Consider the following 20158-nt stretch of genomic DNA (forward strand, 5'->3'; position numbering starts at 1 on the left):
TTATCAAGATTAATTTGTCAGCAGTTTTTCTAGGAAATTTTGTTCTAGGTTTTCCACATGTTAACTATTTTCTGATAGTGGTTTAGCATCCCAGATGATGAGAACTCCTTTACCGAGGCTACTCATTTTGTGTCTAATTATTTGAACTAGAACATAAGTTTCTCAGTAGTTTTAATATTAATTTGCAATCAATTTTAGATCCGTGGTAAACAGGCTTGAGCTTAATATGACCTTGACATGTGCACCATTTCTTTTTGTTTGGTTTTAGGAAAAATAATTTCACACAAAAATAATGAAATTACCTCCTGACCAGAGATGCAACTTTTACTATATATAAAAAATAAAAGTACAAATTATATTATAAAAAAATAATATATCTGGCTTTATTAGAGAAAAACACCTTAAAAAAATAAAGGATGTTTTTGAAACAACATCAAAAGGATCTGGTAACTCTTCGAATAAGTTCACAATCATACCATTATCAAGCTTTTTAAGACCACTGTTTGGATTTTCTTATCAAATGATTGTAAAGTTTTCTACTAAGTTCAATCACTGGGATACTATTTTTACCTGAACTTCCCTGAATCAATGAATGCACACAATTGTTTTATGACCATTCCTTTCCCCAAATTTTGGACTCTTAAGTGTTTTATGTTTATACTCTTTTCTTTTGACTTCAAAAGTTTTGAGATAAACACACTTTTGAGTTTTTGTTCAATTTCTTCTTCCCCTTTTACCCTTCCCATTCATAAGAAAATACTTACTAGGAGATTTTATTGAGGAAATACTTAATCCAGAATCATTTTCAATAATGTTTTGAGAGATTTGGCCGTATGTGAACATGTTTTATTACCAAATCTCACATTACTTATGATTTGGACTGTTTTGACCCCTGATTTTCTTAATGTGTTTTGACAAGGTTGATTTAGTCCTTTTGAGGATTCTCAACCTGCCTTCTAACACATAAGATTTCATGACTAAAGTTTTATTTTCCTCTTTCTAAGTTAGCAAAACACTAATGTTTATATAAACACAGGTTTTGTTAATCTGAGGTTCATACTTTAGCATTAAACATGATAAAATCATCACAAATTTCATAACAACAGTTGAAATCAATTTTTTTTAAATAATAATCATGCCATAGTTACCAGACATGTCTTCAAATCTGAAAACTATGGGCGATTCGTGCATGATATCACCTTTTGTTTGAAATTTGTGAATCTTATGACATCTTGGTTGTTTTACAGAGTATCTGATTCATCACTTTGAACATGATTTCTCGTTGCTCTGTTTTTCAACTAAATACAATCAACCTTAGTATCAATGAATTTTGAGCTGAACTGTTATGTCAAATTGATTGTTAGATCGAATTTGACTGTCCGGGCTCTGATACCAATTGTTAGGATCGAAGGCTGTCATGATTGTGTTTGTTTGTATAATTTTGACAAAAACAATGGATATAAACTAAGATTAAATGCAGCGGAAATGAAACAAACTTTGTAAACACAATTAAGGAAGAAAATAATTTGGTAAACAAATGCTTCACATTAAGTTGAATGATTGAATTACAAAACAAATGATTACAAGCATGCTTACAAAACTAAGCTCCCCCTCAGCCTGATACTCCAGAGTTGGTTACACAAAATGAAAGGATTAGACATGAGGAGAAGAACTCACTCAGTCAATCAAATGTAACAGTACAGGGTACTGCTCCATTTATAGGTAATCCAAACCACTGAGGCATCTTAGCTGACGTCACCATGATAGTGACATCTAACAACCTAACAACCTGTAAACACTATTCTATACAAACTACTGATGTCTAACAACTTATTATAAGTAAAATACAAAACATAGAAAAACTACTGTTTCACTTTCCACTGATGTAACCTGAGCACTGATGTTGAGCATTAGTGCTTTCTTCAAAGGTGATCAGTCTTTGAATGGGCAGTGCTTATGTCTTCAGCAGTACTTAGGAAACAACAGTAGATAGAGCGTCAGTGTTTGTCTTCAGCAGTCTTTAGAGTTTCATCAGTGTTTGGTTCATCAGTTGTTCTATTGAGCAGTACTTGAGATCAATCAGTTGTTAGATAACCACTGTCAAGGGGAAAGCTTTAAAGTAAACAACTGCTTATTTAGAATCCACTGTCATGATTCGGTTTTGGCTTTCATTATCTGTTCCTCTGGTAGGGTTCAATCCCAACATATATATATATATATATATATATATATATATATATATATATATATGTAAGTATCTATAGAAAACCCACTTTAATTTAGAAAACCCGGGAAACTCAAAGCTCCCGATGTTTTTTTTTCTTGAAAAAATTTACACATGTTATATACATGTTTTTAAGGGTTTTGGGCAAAAAAAAAATCAAAAAAGCGCCGAGTAGATATTTAAAAAAAAAATAAACAAGTTTTGGTGTAACACATGTTACAAATATGTCAGATGAATGTAACATGTGTTACACCAAAACTTGTTTATTTTTTTAAAAAATATCTACTCGGCGCTTTTTTGATTTTTTTTTGCCCAAAACCCTTAAAAAACATGTATATAACATGTGTAAATTTTTTCAAGAAAAAAAAACATCGGGAGCTTTGAGTTTCCCGGGTTTTCTAAATTAAAGTGGGTTTTCTAAATTAAAGTGGGTTTTCTATACATCCTTCCTGTCACACCCCCAAAATCCACCTGCGGATAACACCCGCTTCGGGGGCGTGACTGACCAGGATCCAGCCACCAATTATACTGAGTATTTGAGTTGATAACAAAAGTAATACTTACTAATCATAAGCTTAGCAAATATTAAGTTCAGAGTTTAAAGTTTTAAGTTCAAGACAGTAATAAGTAGCGGAAGCATAAGTAAAGTAGTTTAAACAAAGTTCATGTTTCAAAATACGGTAACACCCAACACAAGGGTGAACAGACACTACACGTTCCCAAGCTGCAAGCTCCGTCGTCACTGGTTACCTGCAAAGCATGCAGTAAGGGGTCAACAATAATGCTGAGTGAGTTCACTAGTTGTCCAGTTTTAATTTCCAAAAACTTTGTTTCACCGGTTAATTTATCCGTTTATACATGCCCTGGGGAGCTACCCCAAAAGTTAGCGACTAAACTGATTTTTCCAATACCGAACACTAGGTAACCGTTGCGTATCCGCAGGATGCCCCATGTCAATGTTCTATCATCATTGACGGATTTCTGAGTACATTAGTTCACGACCGTCCCAAACCAGGGCACGGTGTGAGGCTGGTAAACACCTAAATAGCGCTATCAACTAATAACCCGCTCGCCTAACCCGGCGACTAATCGGTATCTGTAGTAGGGACTTGAGTGATAGAGTTTCGTTTAGTGCCGTTAGTTGCAATCCGTATAAACAGTAATTAACCAAAAGGTTTCCCAATACCCGGGAAGGAAAAGTAAGTTTTGTTCCCAATAACTAGGGAAGGTATGTAAATGGTATCCCCTTTTACCAGGGGATAGGGTTGTTAGTCTCGTGTCCCAAACCACCGGGACGCATGCTTTTAAGTTGTGAACTCACCTTGGGTTGCTCGGTAGGTTTAGGTTACTTGTCAATCACGTTGGTCACCACGTCCTAACATGGTTACCGGTATAGGTCAGGTTCGGTATACAAGCATTCACGTAAAACACATACAGGTACGTAACACGCATACAAGTAAATAGTCATGGGGTTATTGGGCCGGCCCTAACAGTAACACAGTCAAACAGAACACAGCAACACATAGTCCACTTAACAGCTAGCCCAAGTTAACACAGAATGGCCCAATAACCAAAATGGACAGCCCACTCGCAACCAGCTGGTCTCGAGTCGCAACCAGGTGGTCTCGGCTTGTCACGCGGTGGTTGCGAGTCGCAACCGTGGTCTCGAGTTGTCACGTTTTGGTTGCGAGTCGCAACGGCGTGGTCTCGAGTCGCAATCTCGTGGTTTCGAGTTGTCCTGCTATGGTTGCGAGTCGCAACCGTGTGGTTTCGAGTCGGAGTGCTGTGGTTGCGAGTCGTAATGTCGTGGTTGCGAGTCGGAAACTGTCATTTTCATGTACACGTGATGATGCAGATGCATCAGTCCATTATGTACCAAGAATTCAGGCCCAAATCCGGAAATAACCAATAAGATTTCTACAAACACTTTTCCTAATTTTGACCATTAAACCATATAGATCAAACTTTGCCATTTTTACATCTTCAAACCATATTCAAACAAGTTCATGTAGTGTTCATAGTTTTCTAGGTTTTTTTATATCCAACAAATCCATATATTCATGAACCAAAAATCACATATTTTTAACAAGATCATGATGCACAAACAAGAAAACATACATTTTATAATCTTGAACATAGTTTTGGTTGGCATAATCATTCCTAAATCACTATACTTTAGCCATCTTTAAACATGTTATATGAGGGTTTTCACATATGACCAAACTTCACAAATCCTCCTAAAAATCATGTAAAATACTACTAACCAAGCATTTTTCTAGTTCATATACATATCATTCAAGCAAGAATACAAGGCATTTCTAGTTCATAATATTTCACAAATCTTATACACCAAGAAGATAACACTAACCGGTTATGAAAGGAGGGCCGAAAACAAAGAGAAGAGAACCGAGAAGATGGAGTATACGAGTGATGGTCTTGACCGAGTCCTTGTCCGAAATCCTTGCTTGAACCGAAAGAGGAAGAAGAGTGGTGTTGTTGTTGAAGGTTACTAGTTGAGAGAGAATAGAAGTGTTGTGGGTTTGTGTGTTGTAACAAATGAGGGAAAGTGAGGAGAAGGTGGGATATATACATGGGGTGTTTCGGGTTGGGCTTGGGGGTTTCGACCCAAACCGGTTACGGCCCAAAGGCCCACTCGAGACCGAGTGGCCCACTCGCAACCGCCCGGTTGCGAGTCATGGTCTCGGGTCGTGGTCTCGGCTCTTATATATATATATATATATATATATATATGTAATGCACATACACAACACATATCAAGTAAAAATCACGTTTCCATTTAATAATTATTTATATACACACAAAATATTACAAGGTGATCGTTCGGAAAAACCTCGAGTGTCACATTATCCCCAAGTTTTAAGAACTTTCGTCCCGAAAGTTGAAGCAGCCACTGCCAAGCTAGCGTGTTTCAACGGGGTGTCACATCATCCCCCCGTTAGTTTGGAATTTCGTCCCGAAATTCGGTTGTAGCTTCAGTGCTGGGGGTTTCGTTTGGGAATAACTGGGGATACTTGGACTTCATCTGGTCCTCCCGCTCCCAGGTAAACTCTGGGCCGCGCCGTGAGTTCCAACGAACTCGTACAAGGGGTATCTGGCTACGTTTGAGGGTTTTGATTTCTCGATCCGTGATCTCAATCGGTTCCTCAGTAAAGTGTAGCTGTTCATCAATCGTCAGTTCCTTAAAAGGAATCACAAGTGTTTCATCCGACAAACACTTCTTCAGGTTAGATACGTGAAAAACGTTGTGCACTGCACTCAGCTCTGCAGGCAGGTTTAATCTATAAGCAACCTTACCGATTTTCTCGGTAATTTCGAATGGTCCAACATACCGTGGATTCAGCTTGCCCCGTTTACCGAAACGGACCACACCCTTCCAGGGTGAGACTTTTAGTAGAACCCGGTCCCCGACCTGGAATTCTAATGGTCTCTTACGCTTGTCAGCGTAGCTTTTCTGACGGTCACGAGCTGCCGCCATGCGTTGCCTGATCTGGGAAATCTTTTCCGTTGTATCTACTACCAGTTCTGGGCCTGTGAGTTGACTATCACCGACTTCCGCCCAGCAGAGAGGTGATCGGCATTTACGACCGTACAATGCCTCAAAAGGTGCCGCCTGAATACTAGTGTGATAGCTGTTGTTGTAGGAGAATTCCACCAGCGGCAGATGCTTCTCCCAGTTCTTGCCAAAATCGATCACACATGCTCTAAGCATGTCTTCCAGGGTTTGGATGGTGCGTTCAGACTGCCCATCCGTTTGCGGGTGATAAGCGGTGCTCATGTCCAAACGTGAGCCAAAGGATTTGTGCATAGCTTGCCACAACTCGGAAGTAAAACGAGCGTCTCGGTCAGAAATAATAGTAGTTGGCACCCCGTGCCTGGAGACTACTTCCTTCAAATAGATTTCTGCCAAGGTAGAAAACTTGTCCGTTTCCTTAATGGCCAAAAAGTGTGCAGACTTAGTCAATCGATCTACTATCACCCAAATAGTATCATTCCCGCGTTGAGATCTAGGTAGCCCTGTAACAAAATCCATGGAAATCTGTTCCCATTTCCATTTCGGGATTTCGGGTTGCTGTAGTAGGCCTGCTGGTTTCTGATACTCGATCTTGACTCTTGCGCAGGTCAAACATTTGCCAACATAGGCTGCTATGTGGGCTTTCATGCCAGGCCACCAGTATGTGGTTTTCAAGTCGTGGTACATCTTATCCGAACCAGGATGTACTGAGTAACGGGACTTATGGGCTTCGTCCATCACAAGTTCTCGTAGATCTCCGTAAAGTGGGACCCAAATGCGCCCTGCCACATAGTAGGCGCCGTCTTCTTTTTGCTCTAACTGTTGTCTTGATCCTCGCAGGGACTCAGCCCTGATGTTTTCCGGTTTCAGAGCTTCAATCTGAGCATTTCGAATCTGGGTAGGGAGACTAGACTGGATGGTAAGTTGTAATGCTCGCACGCGCCGTGGTATAGTGTCCTTTCGGCTGAGGGCGTCTGCCACGACATTGGCCTTGCCCGGATGATACTTGATGGCGCATTCATAATCATTCAGAAGTTCGACCCATCGGCGTTGTCGCATGTTTAATTCCTTCTGTTTAAAGATATGCTCGAGACTCCTGTGATCGGTGTAAATGGTGCACTTGGTACCGTACAGGTAATGTCTCCATATCTTAAGCGCAAATATCACTGCTCCCAGTTCCAAGTCGTGTGTTGTGTAGTTCCTTTCATGTGTCTTAAGTTGTCGAGAGGCGTAAGCAATAACTTTCTCGCGTTGCATCAACACGCAACCAAGTCCATGAATAGACGCATCGCAGTAGACCACAAAGTCGTCAGTGCCTTCAGGTAACGAGAGAATAGGAGCACTACAGAGGTTATCCTTAAGCCTCTGAAAAGCAGATTCCTGTGCTTCATTCCACTTGTAGGTGGCGCCTTTCTGAGTGAGCGTAGTGAGGGGTTGTGCAATCTTCGAGAATCCTTGAATGAATCTGCGGTAGTAACCTGCCAATCCCAAGAATTGGCGAACTTCAGTCGGAGTCTTAGGGGTAGGCCAATTCTTTATAGAGTCGATCTTAGCTGGGTCGACGTGGGTTCCATCCTTGTTAACCACGTGCCCAAGGAAATGGACTTCTCGAAGCCAGAAGTCGCATTTCGAGAACTTGGCGTACAGTTGCTCATTGCGAAGGAGTTCGAGGATAAGGCGTAGGTGCTGTTCATGCTCTTCCTGACTTTTCGAGTAGATCAAGATGTCGTCTATAAACACGATCACGAACTTGTCGAGGTAGGGTTTGCATACTCGGTTCATAAGATCCATGAACACTGCAGGGGCGTTGGTCATTCCAAAGGGCATAACGAGGAATTCATAATGACCATAACGAGTTCTGAATGCAGTCTTGGAAATATCTTCATTACGGACCCTTAACTGATGATAGCCTGATCGCAGGTCAATCTTAGAGTAGTAGCTTGATCCTTGCAATTGATCGAATAGGTCGTCGATTCGAGGGAGAGGGTAGCGATTCTTGATGGTAACCTTGTTCAACTCACGATAGTCAATACACATTCGGAACGTGCCATCCTTCTTCTTAACAAAGAGTACCGGTGCTCCCCAGGGTGACGAACTAGGACGGATAAATCCTTTATCCAAAAGTTCTTGTAGTTGCGTCGAGAGTTCCTTCAATTCTGCGGGGGCTAGTCGATAAGGTGCACGAGCTATAGGCGCTGCTCCAGGAGCTAGCTCGATTTGGAATTCGACCTGACGATGGGGAGGGAGTCCAGGTAATTCCTCAGGAAATACCTCGGGTAGTCGCGTACTACCGGAAAATCCTCAATCCTCTTCTCCTTTTCCTGCGTGTTGGTGACGAGTGCTAAGATAGCGGTGTGCCCTTTTCGTAGACACTTCTGGGCTTTCAAGAACGAGATAACGCCGGAGATTTCTCCACTTTTGCCACCTTGTACAATGAGGGGTTTGCCAGAACGGCGAGGAATACGAACCACTTTCTCTTGACAAAGGATCTCAGCGCGATGCTTGGATAACTAATCCATACCAATAACGACGTCGAAGCTTCCGAGAGTAACAGGGAAAAGATCGATACTAAAGGTCTGACCAGACAACTCTAGTTTGCAGCCTTTGACAACATGTGAGGCCTCGATGTTTCTACCATTAGCTAACTCGACGATATGAGGAGAACTTAGTAACGAAAGCGGACGCTTAAGCTTCTTACTAATACGTAGGGATACATAACTAGCATCGGCACCGGAATCAAATAACACAGAAACATAACGATCATCGAGTAGGAACTTACCCGCCACGACATTGGGGTCATTCCTTGCTTCACCAGCTCCAATCACGAAAGCTCTTCCTCTAGCACCATTCCCAGCATTGTTGTTCTGATTGTTGTTCCCAGCTCCCTGATTATTGTTGCGGTTCTGATTCAGTTCAGGACAATCCTTCTTAAAGTGCCCCTCAGCTCCACACTTAAAACATGCCCGGTTGTTTCCCTGCTGCTGTTGCTGTTGGGGTTGTGGCTGATTCTGTCTAGCTGGGAACTGACTTCTACAATCCTTGGCTTCGTGCCCCATCTTGTGGCATCGCTGACACTGGCCCTTGTTACATGCCCCATTGTGGTGTCTGTTACACTTGTTGCACTTAGGGTAGCTTCCCCGGTAGCCACCCTGTTGCTGAGTGCCCTTGTTGTTTTCGGTTTTCCTTTGCTGCGCTGGGGCCTGAGTGGGGTTAGCATCCTTGCTTTGACTTCCTTCCCACTTACGTTTGCTGTCACTGGAAGTTCCGACGGTAGCACTGATCCTTTTGGGCAACCTGCCCTCTTCTACGGCCTGATCAGTAAGTTTGTGAGCAAGTCGAACAATCGGCTGAATGGTAGTGTGGTTGGCCGAAGTGACATGGCTTCGAATTTCTGGAGCCAAACCCTTGATGTACAGTTCGATCCTTCGGTACATTGGTCGTGACATGTTTGGGCAAAGAGCAGCGTAGTCGTTAGACAGCTTGGTGTAGGTTTCAATCTCTGACCCAACCATCTTGAGCTCATAGTACTCGTTCTCAAGCTTGTGGATGTCATCCCGGTGACAGTATTCATCCTTAATCATATCCTTGAAATCCTCCCATGCCGTAGCATTTGCAGTCTCCAACCCAAACATCTGAATCTGCGCCTTCCACCAAGAAAGCGCGCTTCCTTCAAGCGTAGCAGTAGCAAATTTCACCCAATTTGCAGGGGGACACTCGCAAACAGCAAAAACAGCTTCAATTTTCTCAATCCAATGCAGAAGACCTATGGCACCCTCAGTGCCGTTGAAAGGGAGAGGCTTGCAATCCATGAAAGTTTTGAAAGTACACACTGGTGGTTGCGCAGGTGCATGCTGACCTGTTCGTGAGAAGCGAAGCGTATAGGTTTAGAGACGAAAAGTCGATGTGGCGGTAGGATCTAAACATCCTAAAACAGCGAGCTTACCTATAGGGTGAGCTGCAAAAGCCGCAGCCACTGTGTTGAGCAGGTTAGTGAACTGAGCCTGCGTCATGTTAATGTTTCCTCTTCCACGTCCACTCATTGTCTTCATAACCAGAAAACACAGTATGAGTGTGATGTCGTAGCGTAGCGAGAATGAGATGGAAGAGAGAGGTGTATCTATCTAGTTTAGGCACACTAGTACGTATATCATAACAGGAAACATAAAGTAAGCAACAAGTAAACACTGGTCCGAGCTATGAGGTCAAAAGTGTTGAGCCTTGCACTTGGAGTGTAGTGTCGTCGCGAGTCACGGGTTATAGTCTGGTTTTCTCCAAAAAGATTTTTCCCTTTTTAAAACCAAGTTCACTATAACCAATGGCTCTGATACCAATCTGTCACACCCCCAAAATCCACCTGCGGATAACACCCGCTTCGGGGGCGTGACTGACCAGGATCCAGCCACCAATTATACTGAGTATTTGAGTTGATAACAAAAGTAATACTTACTAATCATAAGCTTAGCAAATATTAAGTTCAGAGTTTAAAGTTTTAAGTTCAAGACAGTAATAAGTAGCGGAAGCATAAGTAAAGTAGTTTAAACAAAGTTCATGTTTCAAAATACGGTAACACCCAACACAAGGGTGAACAGACACTACACGTTCCCAAGCTGCAAGCTCCGTCGTCACTGGTTACCTGCAAAGCATGCAGTAAGGGGTCAACAATAATGCTGAGTGAGTTCACTAGTTGTCCAGTTTTAATTTCCAAAAACTTTGTTTCACCGGTTAATTTATCCGTTTATACATGCCCTGGGGAGCTACCCCAAAAGTTAGCGACTAAACTGATTTTTCCAATACCGAACACTAGGTAACCGTTGCGTATCCGCAGGATGCCCCATGTCAATGTTCTATCATCATTGACGGATTTCTGAGTACATTAGTTCACGACCGTCCCAAACCAGGGCACGGTGTGAGGCTGGTAAACACCTAAATAGCGCTATCAACTAATAACCCGCTCGCCTAACCCGGCGACTAATCGGTATCTGTAGTAGGGACTTGAGTGATAGAGTTTCGTTTAGTGCCGTTAGTTGCAATCCGTATAAACAGTAATTAACCAAAAGGTTTCCCAATACCCGGGAAGGAAAAGTAAGTTTTGTTCCCAATAACTAGGGAAGGTATGTAAATGGTATCCCCTTTTACCAGGGGATAGGGTTGTTAGTCTCGTGTCCCAAACCACCGGGACGCATGCTTTTAAGTTGTGAACTCACCTTGGGTTGCTCGGTAGGTTTAGGTTACTTGTCAATCACGTTGGTCACCACGTCCTAACATGGTTACCGGTATAGGTCAGGTTCGGTATACAAGCATTCACGTAAAACACATACAGGTACGTAACACGCATACAAGTAAATAGTCATGGGGTTATTGGGCCGGCCCTAACAGTAACACAGTCAAACAGAACACAGCAACACATAGTCCACTTAACAGCTAGCCCAAGTTAACACAGAATGGCCCAATAACCAAAATGGACAGCCCACTCGCAACCAGCTGGTCTCGAGTCGCAACCAGGTGGTCTCGGCTTGTCACGCGGTGGTTGCGAGTCGCAACCGTGGTCTCGAGTTGTCACGTTTTGGTTGCGAGTCGCAACGGCGTGGTCTCGAGTCGCAATCTCGTGGTTTCGAGTTGTCCTGCTATGGTTGCGAGTCGCAACCGTGTGGTTTCGAGTCGGAGTGCTGTGGTTGCGAGTCGTAATGTCGTGGTTGCGAGTCGGAAACTGTCATTTTCATGTACACGTGATGATGCAGATGCATCAGTCCATTATGTACCAAGAATTCAGGCCCAAATCCGGAAATAACCAATAAGATTTCTACAAACACTTTTCCTAATTTTGACCATTAAACCATATAGATCAAACTTTGCCATTTTTACATCTTCAAACCATATTCAAACAAGTTCATGTAGTGTTCATAGTTTTCTAGGTTTTTTTATATCCAACAAATCCATATATTCATGAACCAAAAATCACATATTTTTAACAAGATCATGATGCACAAACAAGAAAACATACATTTTATAATCTTGAACATAGTTTTGGTTGGCATAATCATTCCTAAATCACTATACTTTAGCCATCTTTAAACATGTTATATGAGGGTTTTCACATATGACCAAACTTCACAAATCCTCCTAAAAATCATGTAAAATACTACTAACCAAGCATTTTTCTAGTTCATATACATATCATTCAAGCAAGAATACAAGGCATTTCTAGTTCATAATATTTCACAAATCTTATACACCAAGAAGATAACACTAACCGGTTATGAAAGGAGGGCCGAAAACAAAGAGAAGAGAACCGAGAAGATGGAGTATACGAGTGATGGTCTTGACCGAGTCCTTGTCCGAAATCCTTGCTTGAACCGAAAGAGGAAGAAGAGTGGTGTTGTTGTTGAAGGTTACTAGTTGAGAGAGAATAGAAGTGTTGTGGGTTTGTGTGTTGTAACAAATGAGGGAAAGTGAGGAGAAGGTGGGATATATACATGGGGTGTTTCGGGTTGGGCTTGGGGGTTTCGACCCAAACCGGTTACGGCCCAAAGGCCCACTCGAGACCGAGTGGCCCACTCGCAACCGCCCGGTTGCGAGTCATGGTCTCGGGTCGTGGTCTCGGCTCTTATATATATATATATATGTAATGCACATACACAACACATATCAAGTAAAAATCACGTTTCCATTTAATAATTATTTATATACACACAAAATATTACAAGGTGATCGTTCGGAAAAACCTCGAGTGTCACACTTCCCCTATATATATATATATATATATATATATATATAGAATGGGGATCTTACGGAAAGTGTGTTTTTCCTAAAAAGTGTAAAAAGTCATAAAACACAATAATTTCAGGCATAAAACACACCTAAAACTCACAAATAATAGAATGAATATTACTAAAACACCATATTCAAACTCTAATAGTCCATAAAAACTTCAAACGCACCATCGTAGAACTATGAATATAAAACACAAAATGCTAAACAACATAAAACACAATGATATTTGTCATTCCATAATCAGAGCCTTAACATCTAAAACACAACACAAAACCCACATACATGATGTTTTAGTAATCTTCATCATATTATTTGTAGGTTTTTGGTGTGTTTTATGGTTGACATTATGGTGTTTTATGACTTTTTACACTTTTTAGAAAATTTGGACTTTCTGGCCAACTCCTGGCCTATATATATATATATATATATATATATATATATATATATATATGGTCGGGATTTAGAGAAAACAGTAGAAAGTGTGAGAACGGTGAGAACGCTTATGAATCGTCTGATTAAAACAATCCATGAACTAGATTGGCGAGGTGGCGTTTTCGTAAATAACATCAATTTTATTACGTGGACGCGCCTCATTAAGGGTAAAAAGGTCTTTACACCTCTATACCAAAACGCCATACTGATGAATAAAATGCCATTACGGACCAAAACACATCGCTATATAAACAAAAACATCCCAGACATAAAAACACGCCCCCAGAACCTGAAACGCCATATTTTCTACTATATACCATTCATCTTACAAACGCCAAAATCCCCAAAACATCAAACACAACTACTCAAAAAACGCCATATTTTCTACTATATAACATTCATCTTAGAAAACGCCAAAACACTCAAACATCAAAGATTGCAAAAAAATCGACGGCTCTTTCAGATACACTATTTCCTCAGTAAAACGCCAAAAATGCCAAATATCGTTTCTTGTATATTCAAATATTGTTCTACGCCAAAGTTTCGGATAATGCATTCTTCCCTGAGATGCTGTGACTCAAATAACATTTTGCTGCATGAGATGGACAAATCATAAACAAAAACATGTTGGGGTCAGACTTATGTCATTTTCTGTGTTTTGTTCTTGATGAATATTTTAATGGCATGAAAAGACGAATGACACTGATGAGTTGTTTGAAGATACATATTCAAACAAAAAACTTATGTCATTTTATCTTTCCAAACGGCCCCAAAAACACAAGCATGGCTAAGCCAAACCACCAGCGAACATGATTCAAAGAAGAAAGAGACTGATGACAGTGAAGATTTGGAACATGAATTGTTTTTATTTTTATTTTTTAATTTTCTTTTTTTGTTGTTTGTTATGTATTTTTCAACTTAGAGTAAAAAAAAAATACATTATGTTAATAAAACGCCAAAAAGTCATAATGCATATGAAATGCCATAAATGGAGTAAAAACGCCAAAAACTCCCAAACTATAATGAAAGTAGTTTGCAGAAGTATTAATTAATAAAAGCTAATAATGGAAAAAAACCAAAAACTACTTAAACCCATTCAAAAACGCCAAACTTGGGAGATGGAAAGTCTATGACCCTAAAAACTCATAAAAAGCTGAACAAAAACAGTAAAAATACACAGTAACTGAAAAGACGACTACTTTATTAATATCATTTATTATAAATAAAATCCTGCCTAAACTACACGCCAAAAACAACCTATAAGAGAGACGTCTCTGCATAATCAATTGATCACAAAACCAGAAACAAACGCCATATTTTCTAGAAACCATTCACTTTAAAAACACCAAAAATAATAGTTAAAAAGCCACAGATGCAGAACCTCGATTCTGCTATATGGAGTATTGATCTGAATGAAGTTTCATTGAATGGATTCTTCTCTGAGTTGGGTATCTCTATAATCTTTTGCTGAATGAAATGGACAAATATTCAAGATAAAGAGACTGATGACATTTATATGACATCATGTCACTTGTTCTTGATGGATATATTGATGGCATGAAGGGATCGATACATTAGAGCAGGCGTTGGTCTTCAACATGTCATCAAACAAGTATATATCCACCCTCCATAAAGGATGCCACATACAACAAGCATCTTCTAAAGACGACCGTTATGTAGGAAAATAAGGATCTAAATAAGGTATTCAAAAACAGGTTCAAAATGCCAAAAATGTTAAAGTAGAAGATGCTGATGACAGTGAAGATTTGGATGAGAAATTAGATTATAATTTTTAATTTTTTTTTTCATTTTCTATTGTTTGTTATGTAATTCTCTGTTGTTTATCATCTAATTCTCTACTTTTTTAAAAAAACTGATTATAAAACGCCAAAAACTACAAACATCAAAACGTCTAATAGTTTGAAAAACTGTGAGAACGAATGCTAGCAAAGCACGAGGTTGCTATATAAAACGCAAAAAACGCAAACAAAGTATTACTGGAAAAATCAACACTAATTGACAGATGAAAATTGAAAGAAACAGTAAAATAAAGAGACTGTATCATTATTGCCAAACATTATAGTTATATTAATGTCACTACATGGAAAATTGAAATTTATGTATCTTTTCAAAACGGCATAATTGTCTGTCACATTATAGGCCTGTATCCTAAATGGCAAAACAATTGATATAATAAAATCAAGAAAATTACTGATATTTTTTATATTAAACGCCTGCATCCTGATCTAAAAAACAATAAAAACCCCAAAACAATACTTAAAACGCCAAAATATTTACTATGGTTCTAATCTAAAAACAATAAAAACGCCGCATATTTATTAAACGCCAAAAAATGGAAAGATGAAGTGACACGCGTTAAAAAAAAAGAAAATATGAAAAGACAAAAAAACCCCTCCACCCTTCTCTAAGCGGCGTGACACGTGTTGGGCCAAGAAGCGTTCTCACCGTTCTCACACTTTTGAGCGTTTTCTCCTGATCCCGTTTATATATATATATATATATATATATATATATATATATATATATATATATATATATATATATATATCTTAAAAAATTAATTTAAAATGCTAAAAGTTATTTTTTTTCAAAAAGAATTTCTAAGTTTTTGCATATAAAAATGTGTGAAAGCTTTTTCAATAAAAACACACTTATAAATATTTTTTTACCATTTTTTAAGAATCTTTTTTTTGTTTTTTGAATATTTTTATTAAAATGGTTTCTACATGCATTTATATACAAAAGCTCTGAAAAAAAATTCAAAAAACTGAATTTTAACATATTAAGTGAATTTTTTATATGTTAAATGTATGGTTCCCCCTTTCCCTACTTTTTAGTATTCCACAATGAACTCTCCCATATATATATACACACACTAAAAGGGTGTTCATACGATGCGACATAAAACACACATTGATAATGACGCAACATATTAAACTTTTTTAATTAAAAAAACTGTAGCAATACTATACTCAAATTTTAGAGAATAAATAGCTCGTTTTTATGGTGTAGTTTTTTTTAATATTAACGTATCAAAAGGTTATAAATGGTGGAGGAACTTAGTTTAAATATCAACAATATATAAATGTTTAAAAATTTGTAATTACTTAAATTCTTTAAATTGTATAAAATTGCATTTTGTCCTCCTTATATCTATTATAATATACTAGAGGGTGCACACACGATGTCACACCCGCTAAAATCAAAGTTGGTGTGATCTGACCGGTATCTTCATTGCACAGCGGAAGCACATAATTCTAAGACTTCTAGGAAGTGAACGCCCACTAAGTACTCGAATCCCCATGGTTCTCCTATTACAACCGTGCCATAATTTGAAAATGCAACTTAAGAAAGAAACATGCAAAAAATCAACATAAAGTTGGCGAGTTCATACTTTGTTTGAAAAAGATTTGAAATAAATCTTTTTGATAACTGGTTTAAAATATTGTTGAGTGCATATCCACTAGAAATTTACAAATGAACTTTTGGTTATTTGAGTGAAGACCTAGGAGGATACCATCTTAGAATTACTCTCAATCAAGCACACTTAACAATGGTGTTATCCTCATATCCAAAGTCAATGCGCCTAAAACACGTTGGCTGTTTTTAAGGTGACAATTATTATGAAACCAAGATCTATCATCTACACAAATGACATGAGATACACTTAGGGTGTTACAATCACCATTTATGGACTCGTCTTCCTCATAAGATGCCTCGCCACCCCCATCAACGATGTAGGATTTGCCTAAGATATCCTATCAAACATCCACATAGCTGATTATCCTTGATCAAGTTTGCCCCACCATCCTAAACCTCGTAATAGTGAATTTCATACCATTTGTAACATTGTCCCTCTTACCAATCGTTATCGTCCATTTTTTCCAATTAGGAGCTCACATATTTCTTTTTGATTACCCAATTAGAGAGTTGCCAATAGGTCTCCCATCATAGAAGTACTCTTATCCAAAGCTTGTTTAAATGTGTAGTTCTTCTCTCATCCATCACTAATGAATTCAAAACATGTTGGTGGTATTTAAAACGAGACATGTATATCATACAAGCAAACTTAATTGTTGCTCTCTCCTTTCTTCAAGTGGTAAGAGTTGTGTTTGATTTAAACATTAATTCCTAATAAGGCTATGGTATGAGATTAGTGTAGGGTATTAAAAAAATGTGTGAATTGCCCATATTTAATTATTGATATTTACCCTAAGACTCCCTTTCTCTAATTTTTCTCTTAATGACATTAGGCCATGTGTAGTCATAAAGCCCATTGTGGGGCGTTATGTGACAAGTGGTGAAACGCGTAAGGGAGAGGCTTTATATCACTAGAGGGTGTAGTGGTAAGGAGGTTATATAACCTCTTCAATATACATACATATGTATGTATATATATGTGTGTGAGTTGGGAATAATGGTCACGCCGCGACGCTGGTCACAGGACATCCAATTTCATCCCCCATAACGCCCCCTGTAACGGTGTTGGGCGGCGCTATGGGGCACCATAGCCGAAACCGCCGTGATATGGCGCTCCATTACGGACGAATGTAGTGTATTATACTAATCACCCATCTCAACTTTTCTCTAAAGTCATAATCAACACCAATCACGTTCAAGATATCATAACTTTAATTATTCATGTGTTACAATGATAAAATAGAAGAAACTCTTTAGAGTGCAATAATTTTGAAGAAGAAGAAAACCCTACTAGAGCCGAGCTTAGTAGCTTACTATTTAGCTAACAATGAGAATATATGCTTTTATGAATATTGTTAATATGAACATCAAAAAGCAGTCTAGATAAATAATTATCAAACATTAATGATTCCATTGCAGTTAAACGAGTATTTTACTTTGAAAGAAATTAAGTAAAAACGAAAATTAATAATTCTGGAGTTAATATTCAATTGGAAAATTAAGAATCCCAGGTTGGCATCGGCGAATTATGACTCGAACAACTCCATAAAACAATACGATAAAAAAATATCGATGTGAAGGGAAAAGATGACTCAATTCTAGTGGAGTTACAGGTATGAAAAAGATTCCCTTCATATTTGATTAATCTTTTATTAATCACATTTAATTTAATTATAAAAGCAACCCTATTTTTTTGTTATATTGATTTTTTTCATTGAAAATAAAAGATTAATCAAATATGATTAAATTACATGATAGATGTTTTAATAAAGTCGTACTTCAATCTATGGTGTTTATAACCTGTGTTTAATTATACACTTGTTTAATTATACCCTTCATTTTTATTCAATTAATATACTTATCAATTTTATTATTTTAATACTCAAATGTACGACTTATGGTATTATTATATAAATCTTTTATTTATTCTATTTATTTTTATGCAGTTTTACATTACTTTGACGAAGACATTAAGAATTTGGCTTTGTTAGAGATTGAGAAATTCTTACTTCGTAATAACTCATCGCTGAAGAACTATTCAACTATGCCTTATCCTGATCACGAGTCTATTTCTTCTTCTAACAATCGGTTGATCAATGAGGCGTTATCTTATGACCAAAATACTATGGAAGATGAGTTGAATAGTATGTTAGTACTTTTAACAGACGAGCAACGTCATGTTTTTGATCAGATTATGGAATCTGTTAGAACGAACAAAGGTGGTGTGTTTTTTCTTTACGGATATGGTGGCACCGGTAAGACCTTCCTTTGGAAGACATTATCGGTAGCAATTCGGAGTAGGTCTGAAATTGTTTTAAATGTTGCTTCAAGTGGTATAGCTTCTTTACTACTTTCGGGAGGTCGAACAGCACATTCTCGATTTTCCATCCCTCTGAATCTAAATGAGGATTCTGTTTGCCGCATGAAGCCTGGATCCGAAGTTGCGTATCTTTAAAAAAAAACAAAACTTATTATATGGGATGAGGCTCCAATGATTCATAAACATGCCTTTTAAGCATTGGATAGAACCTTAAAAGATATATTGATGCTTGAATGTTCAAATAGCGAAGCTTTACCATTTGGAGGAAAGGTAATTGTATTTGGTAGTGACTTTAGACAAATTCTTCCTGTTGTTCCTAATGGTTCTAGAGAAGATATCGTGAACGCTTCATTGAACTCATCATATATATGGAACAAATGCAAGTTACTAACGCTAACAAAAAACATGAGGCTCACAGTTGGCATGAATCATGGTGATATTGAGAAGACAAAAGAGTTTGCTAAATGGCTTTTGGATATTGGCGAGGGAAAAGTTGGTGGTCGCAACGACGGCGAAGCTGTTATTGAAGTACCTGAAGAACTGTTGATTACTGATTCCACTAACCCTATTGGTAGTCTGATCAACTTTGTGTATCCTTCGATACTTGAATCTTTCAATGATCCAAATTATTTTCAACAAAGAGCGATACTTGCTCCTAAGAATGATGTTCTTCACAAGATAAATGATACCTTATTAGCAATGTTTCCTGGTGATAAAAAAGAGTATCTAAGTTCTGATTCTATCTGCCAATCGAAGAACGTAACTGACCATATTTGACATGATGTTTACCCCCCCCCCCCGACGTTCTAAATGGAATAAAAGTTTCAGGAATGCTGAATCATAAGTTGGTATTAAAAGTTGGCATTCCCATAATGCTTTTACGTAACCTTGATCAGAAAAACGGTTTGTGCAATGGTACAAGATTACAAGTCGTTACACTTGGTGATCGTATTATTGAAGCAAAAGTTATTTCTGGTAATAATATTGGGACAAGAACTTTTATTCCAAGGATCAATCTTTCTCCGTCTGACAAATGAATTCCTTTCAAACTTCAAAGAAGGCAATTTCCGATAGCAGTGTGTTTCGCAATGACGATAAACAAAAGTCAGGGACAGTCGCTATCGAAGGTTGGTTTGTTTCTAAAGAAACCTGTTTTCACTCATGGACAACTATACGTTGCACTTTCAAGAGTCAAAAGTATGGATGGTTTAAGGATGTTAATATTAGACGATGATGGGAACGTTACTAATAAAACTACAAATATAGTTTACAAAGAGATATTCTCAAATTTATAGTTTGATTTAGAGTTTGGGTATTTTAAAAGATAATTTCCAACTGTATTTGTTTTCGTTTATTTATTTTTTTCCAATAGTCATCTTTTCTTTTTTACTTTTGCTTATTAGCTTACATTTCATCTTTAGTACATCTTACATTCAAC

General features: G+C 38.3%; 1 protein-coding gene across 1 annotated transcript; it reads left to right on the plus strand.

Moving 5' to 3' along the window:
• Positions 1-18444: 18444 nt before the first annotated feature.
• LOC110870405 lies at positions 18445-19497 on the plus strand. The gene is made up of 2 exons (XM_022119588.2): positions 18445-18845; positions 18966-19497. The coding sequence occupies exons 1-2, from the start codon at positions 18445-18447 to the stop codon at positions 19495-19497; spliced, it is 933 nt and encodes a 310-aa protein (XP_021975280.2).
• The last annotated feature ends 661 nt before the right edge of the window (positions 19498-20158 follow it).

This window comes from Helianthus annuus, chromosome 8 (assembly GCF_002127325.2).
Source record: "Helianthus annuus cultivar XRQ/B chromosome 8, HanXRQr2.0-SUNRISE, whole genome shotgun sequence".
Taxonomy (NCBI): domain Eukaryota; kingdom Viridiplantae; phylum Streptophyta; class Magnoliopsida; order Asterales; family Asteraceae; genus Helianthus; species Helianthus annuus.

Excerpts from the sequence above, each read along its gene's own strand:
- LOC110870405 (XM_022119588.2), top strand. The coding sequence starts at position 18,445 with ATGCCTTATCCTGATCACGAGTCTATTTCTTCTTCTAACAATCGGTTG. Across the intron at positions 18,846-18,965 it reads AAGCCTGGATCCGAAGTTGC|CGAAGCTTTACCATTTGGAG; the intron begins GTATCTTTAAAA and ends ATGTTCAAATAG.